Source organism: Anastrepha ludens, chromosome 5 (assembly GCF_028408465.1).
Source record: "Anastrepha ludens isolate Willacy chromosome 5, idAnaLude1.1, whole genome shotgun sequence".
Classification (NCBI taxonomy): Eukaryota; Metazoa; Arthropoda; class Insecta; order Diptera; family Tephritidae; genus Anastrepha; species Anastrepha ludens.
Genome location: NC_071501.1, coordinates 80,632,479 through 80,643,817, shown reverse-complemented (window position 1 = coordinate 80,643,817; position 11,339 = coordinate 80,632,479). Strand labels below are relative to the sequence as shown.

At 40.0% G+C, this 11,339-nt stretch overlaps 4 protein-coding genes across 5 annotated transcripts; 3 read left to right on the top strand and 1 right to left on the bottom strand.

Annotated features, from left to right (window-relative positions):
• Positions 1 to 30: 30 nt before the first annotated feature.
• LOC128863387 (desmoplakin-B) lies at positions 31 to 2,586 on the top strand. Its single transcript, XM_054102518.1, has 2 exons — positions 31 to 108; positions 191 to 2,586. Exon 2 carries the CDS (start codon positions 219 to 221, stop codon positions 1,986 to 1,988), a length of 1,770 nt encoding a protein of 589 aa, XP_053958493.1. The 5' UTR covers positions 31 to 108; positions 191 to 218; the 3' UTR covers positions 1,989 to 2,586.
• A 1,703-nt stretch (positions 2,587 to 4,289) lies between these two features.
• LOC128863899 (uncharacterized) lies at positions 4,290 to 6,640 on the top strand. The gene is made up of 2 exons (XM_054103306.1): positions 4,290 to 5,505; positions 5,564 to 6,640. The coding sequence occupies exons 1-2, from the start codon at positions 4,409 to 4,411 to the stop codon at positions 6,438 to 6,440; spliced, it is 1,974 nt and encodes a 657-aa protein (XP_053959281.1). The 5' UTR covers positions 4,290 to 4,408; the 3' UTR covers positions 6,441 to 6,640.
• Positions 6,484 to 8,537, bottom strand: LOC128863900 (PAT complex subunit CCDC47). 2 transcript variants are annotated; one of them, XM_054103308.1, is made up of 6 exons: positions 8,463 to 8,537; positions 7,920 to 8,364; positions 7,684 to 7,841; positions 7,347 to 7,630; positions 6,924 to 7,271; positions 6,484 to 6,857 (listed from the first exon to the last, which is right to left on the bottom strand). In XM_054103308.1, the coding sequence occupies exons 2-6, from the start codon at positions 8,330 to 8,332 to the stop codon at positions 6,618 to 6,620; spliced, it is 1,443 nt and encodes a 480-aa protein (XP_053959283.1). In that variant the 5' UTR covers positions 8,333 to 8,364; positions 8,463 to 8,537; the 3' UTR covers positions 6,484 to 6,617. The 2 variants fall into 2 exon arrangements, with proteins under 2 accessions (XP_053959283.1, XP_053959282.1); XM_054103307.1 differs by lacking the exon at positions 8,463 to 8,537 and having other exon boundaries at positions 7,920 to 8,449.
• Positions 8,538 to 10,170: 1,633 nt separating this feature from the next.
• LOC128863108 (rRNA-processing protein FCF1 homolog) lies at positions 10,171 to 11,083 on the top strand. Its single transcript, XM_054102057.1, has 2 exons — positions 10,171 to 10,277; positions 10,338 to 11,083. Exons 1-2 carry the CDS (start codon positions 10,275 to 10,277, stop codon positions 10,935 to 10,937), a joined length of 603 nt encoding a protein of 200 aa, XP_053958032.1. The 5' UTR covers positions 10,171 to 10,274; the 3' UTR covers positions 10,938 to 11,083.
• The last annotated feature ends 256 nt before the right edge of the window (positions 11,084 to 11,339 follow it).

Below are 11,339 nucleotides of genomic sequence, written 5' to 3'. Positions count from 1 at the left end.
TGAACGCAAAAGATGAGCAATCGCTTTAAATTTATCCTTCAAGTTTGTTGTAGTTTCAAATTGTATTTTGGATTTTGAATGAAAAGCTTTTTGAAAAATTGTCTGTAGGTAAATAGAGCCCCAATTTTAAAATAGACTGAAATTTGCACAGACAGCCGTAACAGTAACTATTTTATGCGCCTTTTTGTAGGAAGCCAATCCTTTCAGAAAGGACGCAAATGGATCGAAAAATTCAAAATTTGGAGTATACACAAAAGTTAAGTGCGAAAACAGAAGAACGTCTGGAGAAGCGTTCCCATCCCTATTTCACAATAACGCGACCAACATGCGCATCCGGCGGTGACATGGCCACCGCATCCGATGGATTGCATTGTAATTCGAAGAATTCCAGTTATCAAAATTTAAGTTTGAAAAGCCTTCCATCGGAGGAACAATTCGAAGATGCTGTACAAACTGAGGATCTGCAAGCCGTCAAGGCTACATCAAGCGAGATGAGCGATTCTCTAGAGATGCGGTCATCATTCCAAGTCAATGGCAAGCGAAAGTCGAAACATGCCGAAGTCGGTTCAAAATTGAAAGCTGAACTATGTAAATACAAGAAAGAACTGAACGAATATAATAACACAACAAAAGAATTGGAGGAAAAGTATATGAAGATAAATTTTGAGTTGAATGAAATGCAACAGAAACACGATCGTTTTGTTGCCAACCGAAAGTGTGCCAAAGAGACGGATGTTTACACGGACAGTAGCAGCAGTACAGGCTCTGAGTTTTCATTGAAGCGAAAGTACACGCAAATATTCGATCGAGATGGCGATTTCATGAACATGCATGGCGGCACTACATCCAACGAAAATATGGAAAATGAATGCAATCTGCAGCAGGGAGATGTGGCTGCTACGCGTAGAAAACGCAACTTTTCATCCGCATCCGAATACTCTAACTTGCGACAGCACAGTGGTCAAATGTCGCAAAAGCGTCATCCCAAACGCAAGTCGGAGAACAAAGAGAACGCCGCACCACACCATGCAACCTATGATTCGGAGAAATTCAATACGCGCGGCCATGCGGCAAGTCTCAAAGATATCTACAAAGTGCTCAAAAACGTATTGGACAGCAATCAGAAGACGCAATGCCAGAGCAAATCCGCCGACCTGCACGAACTGCACTCGACCATAGTGAACCTGCATAGTGAGCAAGCGCAGTTTCGCAGTATCATTCAGCAGCAACAAACCTGTTTGCAGGACTACCACACGCGCTGCATCAAGGCACAGCATATAATGCAAACCCAACAAATAGAAATCGAGAAGCTCAACTCGAATAATCACCAACTCGAGCGGGAAATCGGTAGTGGCATCGATCAGCTGCGTCAGAAGATCGACTCCAAGTTGCGCGACGTGTCACACCTGCCGCAATTGGTGCGCGAGGAGCAGTCCAAATACGAGAAGCTGCACAAGGAGAACAACCTGCTAACTGAACGAGTGCGTAACTTGCAGAACGAGGCGAATCAACTGAAAATGAAAATGGAAGAATTGTCACGCCGCAAGGTGATGACCTTTAATCGGCTCAAAGCGGCCGAGCGTGATCTGAAAATTTTCAAAAACTACAATACAGCATTAAAACATGAGAAGCGCAAATTGGCGGAGGAGATGCAAAAGTTGAAGGAGCAATTGGATAGCGTGCAGAATGCGAGCAAGCGTACAATGGCGCGTCAGCGTGAGCAAACGGAGAAGCAACGGCGTGACTTACAGAAGCGTGTCTTCGAGCTTGAATTGAAGCTGAGTCGTAGTCAGAATTCCACGACGAGCTTAATTCAGGAGCGAGACAGCTTAATCGCCGAGCTACAAACCCAACTGAACACTCTGGTGCACAATTTCGAGGTGTCGCAGAAGCACATTCGCGTGTTACGGCGGCACATCTACTCCATGTCCGGCGGCACTAATGTGCGCTGTGCCAATTTGTTGAGTGAGAACGTGTCACGTGCTTGACGAACGCAACTTAACATTTTTCACATTTCGCGTCCAGCCAATTAGAGCAGTTCAATGTGCCACTATCATTGCTGCTTCAGTCTACAGCGCGCTACTGGCAGACTAACGGTAGTTTTTTGATGTGCGATCGCTTGAAGCGTTTTGGGTCACATAGGGATTGGTGGCATCTTGCCGATGTCACTGATGCTCATTATGTGCTCCAGTCCGCTGTTGTTGGCGATCGTTGATGAACGAAACATCTTGGCAACGCGAATGGTAGTCTCTCTTCATAGCTTAGGTTTACTGTTTAAATTTAAAATCAAGTCTTAAAACAGCTAAAGAAAATTCTTTTTTGTATCTGCATATGTAAATATTTAAATAAATGTTTGAAATTTGTAAAATTTTAAAATATGTAACTAAAAACCATGAAGGTTTGTTCAATTGTTATAAATTATCAAGTTTTGGTGTTCATGTATCCAAAAGACTTGCAAAGTAGGGGAAACTGAGAGAGCAAAATGGCATTGTATTTTGAGGGGAAGTTGGAAGTTTTTATTAGATATATTTTTACTTGTAAGAATTTGCAAGTGAGGAAAACAGCTGATCGCAAAATAAAATTAAACACAAATTAAAATTTGCGAATTGAGTCAAAGTTCTAAATTTAAATAAAAATTGTGATTAAAATGGAGAATGTAAGTAAATATATTTTAGATAAAATTTATAAAGTATTACACATGTTAAATAGGAATTGGCCAAGAATAAATTTTGACACACCAGGTGAAGTCAAAAATAAACAGGACTGGCGTCATAACAATGTTTTCGATGGCGTCTTCTTTTTAATGAGTTAATGCGTGGGAAGTTACATCCCAATTTGACTTCCAGTGAAAGCTTGGTGACATTCGGTTTAGTGGAAGCGAAGTTATTGCGTATAAAGCGTCAGTATGCTTGTGTCATCGGTACAAAAATGAGTTTTGAACAAAGAGCTAATATCAAATTTTGTTTTAAAATCGGTAAAACATTTACCGAAACATTTGAATTAATGAAAATAGTTTATGGCGATGATTGTCTAATTCGAGCCAGAGTTTATTAATGGTTTACTCGTTTCAGAGATGGTCGTGAGGACATAAATGGCAATGAACATACGGGCCGACCAAAATCAGTAATCACCGAAAACTCAATCGAAATTGTTCGTGAATTTATCAAAAATGCATCGAAATCATTGTTGGAATTCATGGAATCGGGGTTGAATATCTCCAAAACATCGATTTATCGCATTTTAACTGATCATTTGGACTTACGAAAGGTCTGCGCACGTTTCATACCGCACGAGTTAACTGAGGACCAAGAATTGCTTAGAATCCAATATTCGAAAGATCTCATTAAAAAGACGAGAAAAGACGAGAACTTCCTTCACAATATTGTAACTGGTGATCAAACGTCAATGTGCCGAATGGAAGGCCCCAGACGGGGCACCACCCAAAAAATCGCGTTTGGAGAAGTCAAAAATCAAGACGATGCTCATTTGTTTTTACGATTATTGTCCACAAGGAGTTTTTTTTCTATCTTGTCGTTTTTGAAGCGTTTGTTGCATCGCATTCGTCGAATTCGCTCTGAATACCGCGAAGGAAGAAGCTGGCGCTTATTGCATGATAACGCCCCATCTCCTCGATCCACTCTTGTGACTGATTTTTTGACTAGAAATCGCATTTCAACCATCAATCACTCACCGTATTCGCCTGATATGGCTCCCTGTAACTTCTACCTATTCGAAAATTGTATCCACCGACATCCTGAAGGGCATTCCGGATTCCGGTCAATGATCTGACACACTCTTTCGAAAAGCTTTTAGATCGCGCAAAACGGCGTATCGAGGCCAGATGGGACTATATTGAATAAATAAGTTCTAAGTTACCAGAACAAAGCTCCTGTCATTTCTATTTTAATTCAGTCATGCTTATTTAGGACTTCCCATGTACACCCATTTTTTACTTTTTTTCTGTGTGAAGAGTCCCTATTCTGCGCCGGTGGTGATATTGTTTTTGTAGCAGAATTAACATTTCCCTCACATATAAGGCAAAAGCTGCTGAAGTGACAATCCTTGGCCTTATATAAATCCGAGTCGTTCCGTTTACGTAGAACCAACTGTCATTGGAACGCATGATGATATTCAGTTCCGGTGCTTCACGTCACTTCATAAACCATCTTAAGCCACTGATCTAGGCCGAGCTCTGCAAGTTACTTGATGTGTAACCCATACACAGATACAAGCCAATTTTCGAAAAACTAATCAGTGAGCAAAGTTTGATACTTCATCGGCAGTCAAAACGGAAAAAATTATAAATAAGTAACTCAAAGAAAACCCATTTAATATAAATTATAATAATACCTTCCAAATTTTAAGTAATTTCATTTAAAACCGTTAGCTATTAAATTCTAAACACAAAATGGCCACTGATCAAGATCCAGATAATAATTTGCGTTCGGAAAATTTAGATGAGGAGTATGACTATATTTATGGCGAAGAAGGTGGCTACTCGCAAAGTGATACCACCCATATGGGCGAAGAGGCGGAGGAAGCGAGTGAAGAAATATTTTCTCACCTCGGCGAGTCATCGGATGATCCGGAGCAGAAACGTCGTTATATGGAGTACTTGAGCCTAATCAAAGAAATTGAATGTCAAAACCAAATGGTTGCGGATATCAAAGCTCAAATTATGGAGCTCTGCGCAAAGCCTTGCAAAACCAGGTGCGAAATGAGGGACATCAAAAAGCTGCGAGTGTGCATGGAGCAGGAGATAATAAAGCTCAATTGCTTGATGACCAAAGCTATGGAATTGCAGAACTTCGGTTCCAAACGTCGCTATCGTGAGATACCAATTGTCACGACCATCGACGAGGACAACCTTACACCCTATGCGGGGCATGTGCAAGCGCCGAATCAGGCCAATTGGAAAGGTGGCGACAGCAGTGAAACAGACAAAGGCGTCTGTGCCGAAGCGAAGGACTCGAAGGAGGAGAAAGCGCTGCGTTGTTTGTGCAAAGCGCTTTGCAAGATGAAAATCTGTTGCCCAGAAGATAAGAAACTCGTGCAAGAAATCGCTGGCGCGCTGTTGGGACAAAAGAAACGAAAAAGTGCTCAACCTTGTCCGCCTTGCCCACCCTCCTTGCCGCCCTGCCAAGGTCCATGCCCACCATTTGCCAAGCACTCGAAGAAAAGAAAACAGCCATCCCCACCCTGTTCCTCTGATTCCATGCCGGGCGCAGACTCCTTGGAACGACTCAAACAGAAGATCACTTGTATGCAATCGTCTGTGGGCCAACTGAAACAGGAAATTTATCGGCGCAAACGTGACAAGCAGTCTTGCTATCAAGACGAAAAGGAAAAGGAAGACGTCTGCTCGGAGGAACCGGATCCCATACAAATGTGCTTGGGCAAGCGAAGTGCCCAGGCTGATGAAATGGCCAAGTTAAGGGAAAACTACCTGCATTTGCTGTCAGAGTTCTCGAAGAAGGATTGCCAGTTGAAAGAAATGGAGAAACGGTAAGATTAATTGAAATTTTTTACTGGGTTGTTGTTGATTGAGTTTGCTTTGACGCAGACTTAAAGGGTTTTGCGGCAGCTGCAACGATGCCAATGGACGTGGCGAGGGAAGTAATGTCGATCAATCCGAATTGATCGTACTTCGACAACGTGTTGCCGACATGAAAGAGGAACAGACTGAGTTCAAGTGCCTCATGAAAGAACAGTCGCAACAATTAGAAGATTACCGTAATAAGTACTTGCTAGCGCAACAAAAAGTGGAGGAACAAAGCGTGACTTTGGAAAAGCTGAACATGAACAATAAGCGAATCGAAAAACAAATAAATACAGAAGTCAAGGAGATACGTGCCAAGTTTCAAGAGAAACTGAATGAGTTGCTACACTTTCCCAAACTGCTAGAGAACGAGCAACTGAAGTTGGCGCAAGCCTGTAAAGAGAAGGAGGATTTACAGGGCAAATTGATGCTGGTATGCAAAGAGCTGAAAGCACTCAAGGCGCAAACTGAATCACCAAGAGAAGAGACCGATTGTCGGCCGCAGTTGGCGAAATGTCAAATGGAACTGGAGCAGTGTAAGTCCAAACTGGAAGAAACTGAGCGGCAACGCGATCTCTTCTGCGAGCAGTTAAAGACTACCCAAGACGACCTGGACACTTTGCGTTCCGAATCAGCCAAAATCATTGCGCGCACTAAAGAACGTGCCGAGATGACGAGGTGCCAAATGCAGGAGCAAATAAATAGGCTTGAAAAGGAACTGGCGCAATGTCGTGCTACGGCCTGCCTTTCGGTCAGCGATCGTGAAGCTGTCATACGCGAAATGCAGGGACAACTTAACACTCTATCGTATAGCTTCGATGCTGCACAAAAACAAATCAAGACATTGCGCAATCACATCGCTTACGTATCCAATGAGAATTGTTTCCCTGTCAAATGTTGATTAACTAATGGCAAGCAATTGCGCGTAAATGAAAAATCGAATCTAGTATAGCTATGGCTTGTACACGCTTTTGAATGCACGTTTATTGCTATATCTCAAATATGTCCCAATGACATCAACAACTGTCAAGTACAGGACAACACCGCTCCTGTATTGGTGGCGGTGAACATTTTAATCTTATAAAGATTTTACTGCCAAACGTTTCATTTTCGGCGCCTTTTTCTTGGCTTGGCGCTTCTGTTCTTTTAGCTCCCAGCGACGCTGTTTCTCGGGGTCGTCCTCGGCAAGCACGCGTTCCTTCTCCTGTTTGCGCTTGTCTTCACGACGCTGAGCAGCAGCTTCTGCACGTGCAGCGTGTGTACTCTTCAAGAACTCTTCTTCCACGCGTAAGCGATTCTTTTCTGCTTTATTTTTGCCCTGGAAAAACATGCATATTTAGAAAATATTTTTTTTTTTTTTTTAATTTTATCGTTAATGTTGTACCTCTTTCGACATGCGATACGCTTTTAGACGCTCCATCAAGTAGAAGATGAGAATGAGCAATGGTTTAATTGATTCCATATCCACACTCTTGGGCATGTTAAATCCTGCCATAAGCATACATTTTGTCTCTGGTTGTTTTAAATTGTTGGCATCTTCCTGTTGAATTGGACCACTAAATTGATCAGAAATGTGGATGTAGTCAATGTAACGCTGGTATTTGTTGAGTGCTGTGATTATGCGCGCCTCCAACATAGCCGACGTTGCTTCAGGTATTTCTGAGAGCACACTAAATCCCGCAGGTACTTTGTAGCGATCCTCTGGCTTACTGACTAGACTGCAATACTTGTTCTGTATAGAATCAAAGAAAGCGAAAATTGTAATATACATAAAATTTATAAAAAAAAAAATAAAAATAATACAAACCAAATCGGCGTATTCTTTGAAAACTTTTGTTATAGTTTTTCTTGAGCCCACGCAAAACACAAATGAGTCCATTACACCTCGTGTCATTTCGACTTTTATGTGCACTTGATCTTGTTGCGGCCGTATCAGTCCGGACACTAATGCCACTAAATCCTGACGCTTTATCATTTTTAGCTCCACAAGCATCCCCTCACAGCAAGTGCGGCCTGAGCACCACAATGTATACAAGCTTTCGCTTTCTTTCATCAAACCGGGGTTTTCGTTTTCTTGTTTGCCATCATCGCCTAAATATTTCTATTAAATATATAAATCACTACTATTGCATATGACTGCCTACCAACTAGCACAAAATTATCGTCCAAGAGCCCTTTGTGCGTGCTATACCACAGCTGTGCAAGCCTGGCATTCTTCGTTTTACCCGCAAAGAAATTGGCGAAGTAAGCCAAAAGTCCGCCCAACATTAGCATTTCCATCCAATATGAATCCCAATGTGTGCTATTATTAAATAGAAGTCGGAAAAATTATAGCCACAATAATGGCATATTTGCATTTGTTAAGCTGCTAGTCGCTTACCGGAAATGCATTGGAATCTTGGCCACCGTTAGTTTCGGTTCTGCGGTTTTTTGATCTACGGGTAAATCTTTGTTTTCGCCGACGTCGAAACCTTCAAATTCTTCTTCGTCTTGAAAATGTTCAAATTCGTTATCGTCATCTTCAACGACACCGTCGTCATCATCCGTTTTGAAGTCATCTGACTTGCTATCGACTTGCTCGACGCTTTTTAATTTCTCAGCTACGTTCACCTGTTGTGTGGCTTTTGCAGCTTGTGGTGCTGATGTGGTTGCTGCATCAACGAAATCATCGTCGGCGTCGAAGTCATCAAATTCAGCAAAATCACTTTCTTCATCTTGCGCCAGTACCGAGGTCATGCCACCTAGCACCAGGCATCCGACCGCCAATAGTGCAACTATCTGCCTTACCTTCATAGCTAAAATCGTCCCCTTTCTTTACTCATCCACTGATAAAATATATTTATTTATTCAGCAACATTACCATAGAATCGGATTGAGGTTAATTAAATGGGTTATAAATGTAAAGAAAACCAAAAATACTCACTCAATTCCACACTTCATAAAAAAACATTACAGTGTTGCCGGACAGAGCACAAGGGCAAGGTTAGATTGTCATTCACAATAATTTCGTATAGCAATGTATCCATTTTTGACTATTACGGCCCATCTTGGAGTTGTTAGTTGAACTTTGACGTTTAGAGCCGCACGCAGGTTTTCAGTACATTTTAAAAATAATTTAACCTATGGTTAAACGGCCATTGAGCCTGAATTGAACAGAATTTTTTTAATCAGCTGTTTGTTGCTTTTCAGCTTTGGTTGCAAAAAATTCAATTGATCGCACGTGACATTTGGCCTTTTTTTGCATCCCAGAACAAATATATTTAATAATAATATCTTTATATTTTGTATACCAAATTTTTCAGTGGCATCAAATGTGTCAACAAAAGTTGTTTTCCAATAAACAATGATTGGGAATCGGTTAAAAAATGTGCACGCAAATGCAACAACAACGATGAGATCGTGATAGAGATCTGGCTCAATTTATCAACCGTTCTTTTCATTTCGCCTTCCGCTATTAGTTTGGCAGCACAGCCTCTTGTAATTCGTAGCACTGGCAAGTGAATGTTACTATAAACAAGAAGTTTTATGAACTAAATGAGAAAATTCTTTAGTTCAGAGGGATATTTCATCATGAAATTTTCATGATGAATGAGGTTTCTTGCAGAAAATTTTAACGCTTTGCTGACAGGCATAAACTATTGAAGCAATTTGGAAACATTTGAAGGATCAACTCTTGAAAGACTATATTGCGTCAATTTTTAGTTAGAATATCGTATTCGAATTCGCCATCAATTAAGTAGCGGTTTATGGAAAACGCTGTCTCTTTTCCACAATATTCCAAAAAAAAAAGTTTAATAGCCTAGATAGATGGGAGCGTTAATCGGAATTACCGGCGCAGTTAATTTTGATAAAAATTGTAGTGTGACGGACGGTTGTTACGCGGATTAGGGTTTAGCTGATATTTTTATTGGATAATTTTGTCAGTAAAAGGTGGTTAGCAGGCAATAAATACGGGTATTGGCTGACCTAAAAAATAATTGTGTATTTAAAAAAATCTTAAATTACTATTTCTCAAACTGCTCTGAAATATCAAAATAAGTAGTTGCAAATGTAATCGAACGGTTTAGTGCTAAGTAAAATTGCATTCAACCTTTTTTCTTTAAACATTCATTATTTTTCATTCGCAATAGATTTTAACTGTCAATACTCAGCAATGTTGCCGTCGAAAACTCCCCTCATCAGCTTAAATTATGATAATTAGGTTTTGTTGTCAATCCGCATTAGTTGCACTTAATTCAGACAATTTCGAAATAAGTCGTTAATCCCGATTAACTCCACCATCCTTATTTGCTATAAAACTCAGCTCTTGGCGTATGTTAGGTAAAGAAAAAAACGAAATCACTATAGAAATAGCCAAGCCTTAACACGTCCTTAAACTTTCACTGAGTACAGCTCTGCGCTTTCAAATTACTTTAAATGCAATTTAAGTAAATTTTGCTTAATTCTAAATAGTTTAAACATGAAACAAACAGCTAGACCTAAGTTAAAAAAAAAAAAATTATAAAATTAATAAAGATATACTATATTCCAAAAAGAAACAACTGGTAACATTACATATCTCCAACAATTTACGTCACACATCCCGAAGCCGACAAATATTTTGTAAACATTTGGCAGCCTGGTGAAGGAGTAAACAAAAACATATGTTTTCAGTTGTCAGTTGAATTGTCAATCACACGTGCAGTTACATTACTTTAAAAATATTTCCTTTTGTTTTTTATATTGATAAATTGCGATGGTAAGATTATAAATTATTAAAAAAGAATTAACTTTTGATATTTCGCTTCTACCTTTATAGGGCAAGCAAAAGAAAACTCGGAAAATACAGAAGCAACGTACAGCGAGTCTGAAGCGGTTGATGAAGCCAACTGATTCGCGTATTAAAGAAGAAATACGCAAAAAGCGAAAGAAACCAAATGATCCACTCGCTCTGAAAGTGCATCATGTCCAACAACAAAGTTCGGCTCTTTTCTTCCAATACAATACACAGCTGGGCCCACCATATCACATCATTCTTGATACGAATTTCATAAACTTTAGCATTAAAAACAAATTGGACATCATTCAAGGCATGATGGACTGCTTATATGCCAAATGTATACCCTACATTTCGGATTGTGTTCGAGCTGAGTTAGAAAAGTTGGGAAGCCGTTACAAATTAGCGCTGCGTATTATATCGGATCCACGCTTTGAGCGTTTGCCATGCCTTCATAAAGGCACATATGCGGATGACTGCTTAGTGGAAAGAGTGCGTCAACACAAGTGTTATATAGTGGCTACCAATGACAAGGATTTGAAAAATCGTATACGCAAAATTCCAGGCGTACCTCTTATGTATGTGGCGGCGCACAAATACGCCATTGAACGTATGCCGGAAGCGTACGGTGTGAAAGCGTAATATAATTTAGTTTAATGCGAGTAGTAATTAGTTAGTTTTTATTGTCGTTTTTATAAGTAAAGTTTGTACTTTAACGTCATTATCTAAATCTGGAAATACTTGAATAATAAGGAAAAACAAAACACTAAAAAACGTGTTTGCAGGCATTTGGAATATGTTATGAATTTAGCTTCTTTGCATTAGATAAATTAAAATGTTAGGACTGTGAGCTGATATTTTTTAACGACGAAAAAAAGGTTATTCCAGTGTTTTGTATTTGCCACCGGTTCTTTTCAACTTTTGGTGTATGTTAGTAAAAGTTTTGGTTTACAGTACAGGTATCCCTTGTATAACGCGGTCTTATACAACGCGGTTTCGATATAACGCGATTTGGAAAAATTAGGTTTCAGTACAACGCGAAGG

Bases quoted from the DNA above. Each gene is read 5' to 3' on its own strand.
- LOC128863387 (XM_054102518.1), top strand. From the start codon at position 219: ATGGATCGAAAAATTCAAAATTTGGAGTATACACAAAAGTTAAGTGCG.
- LOC128863899 (XM_054103306.1), top strand. From the start codon at position 4,409: ATGGCCACTGATCAAGATCCAGATAATAATTTGCGTTCGGAAAATTTA. The intron at 5,506-5,563 runs GTAAGATTAATT...GCTTTGACGCAG, and splicing joins TTGAAAGAAATGGAGAAACG to ACTTAAAGGGTTTTGCGGCA.
- LOC128863900 (XM_054103308.1), bottom strand. From the start codon at position 8,332: ATGAAGGTAAGGCAGATAGTTGCACTATTGGCGGTCGGATGCCTGGTG. The intron at 7,842-7,919 runs GTAAGCGACTAG...ATTTAATAATAG, and splicing joins AAGATTCCAATGCATTTCCG to CACACATTGGGATTCATATT. The intron at 7,272-7,346 runs GTTTGTATTATT...GATTCTATACAG, and splicing joins TCAAAGAATACGCCGATTTG to AACAAGTATTGCAGTCTAGT.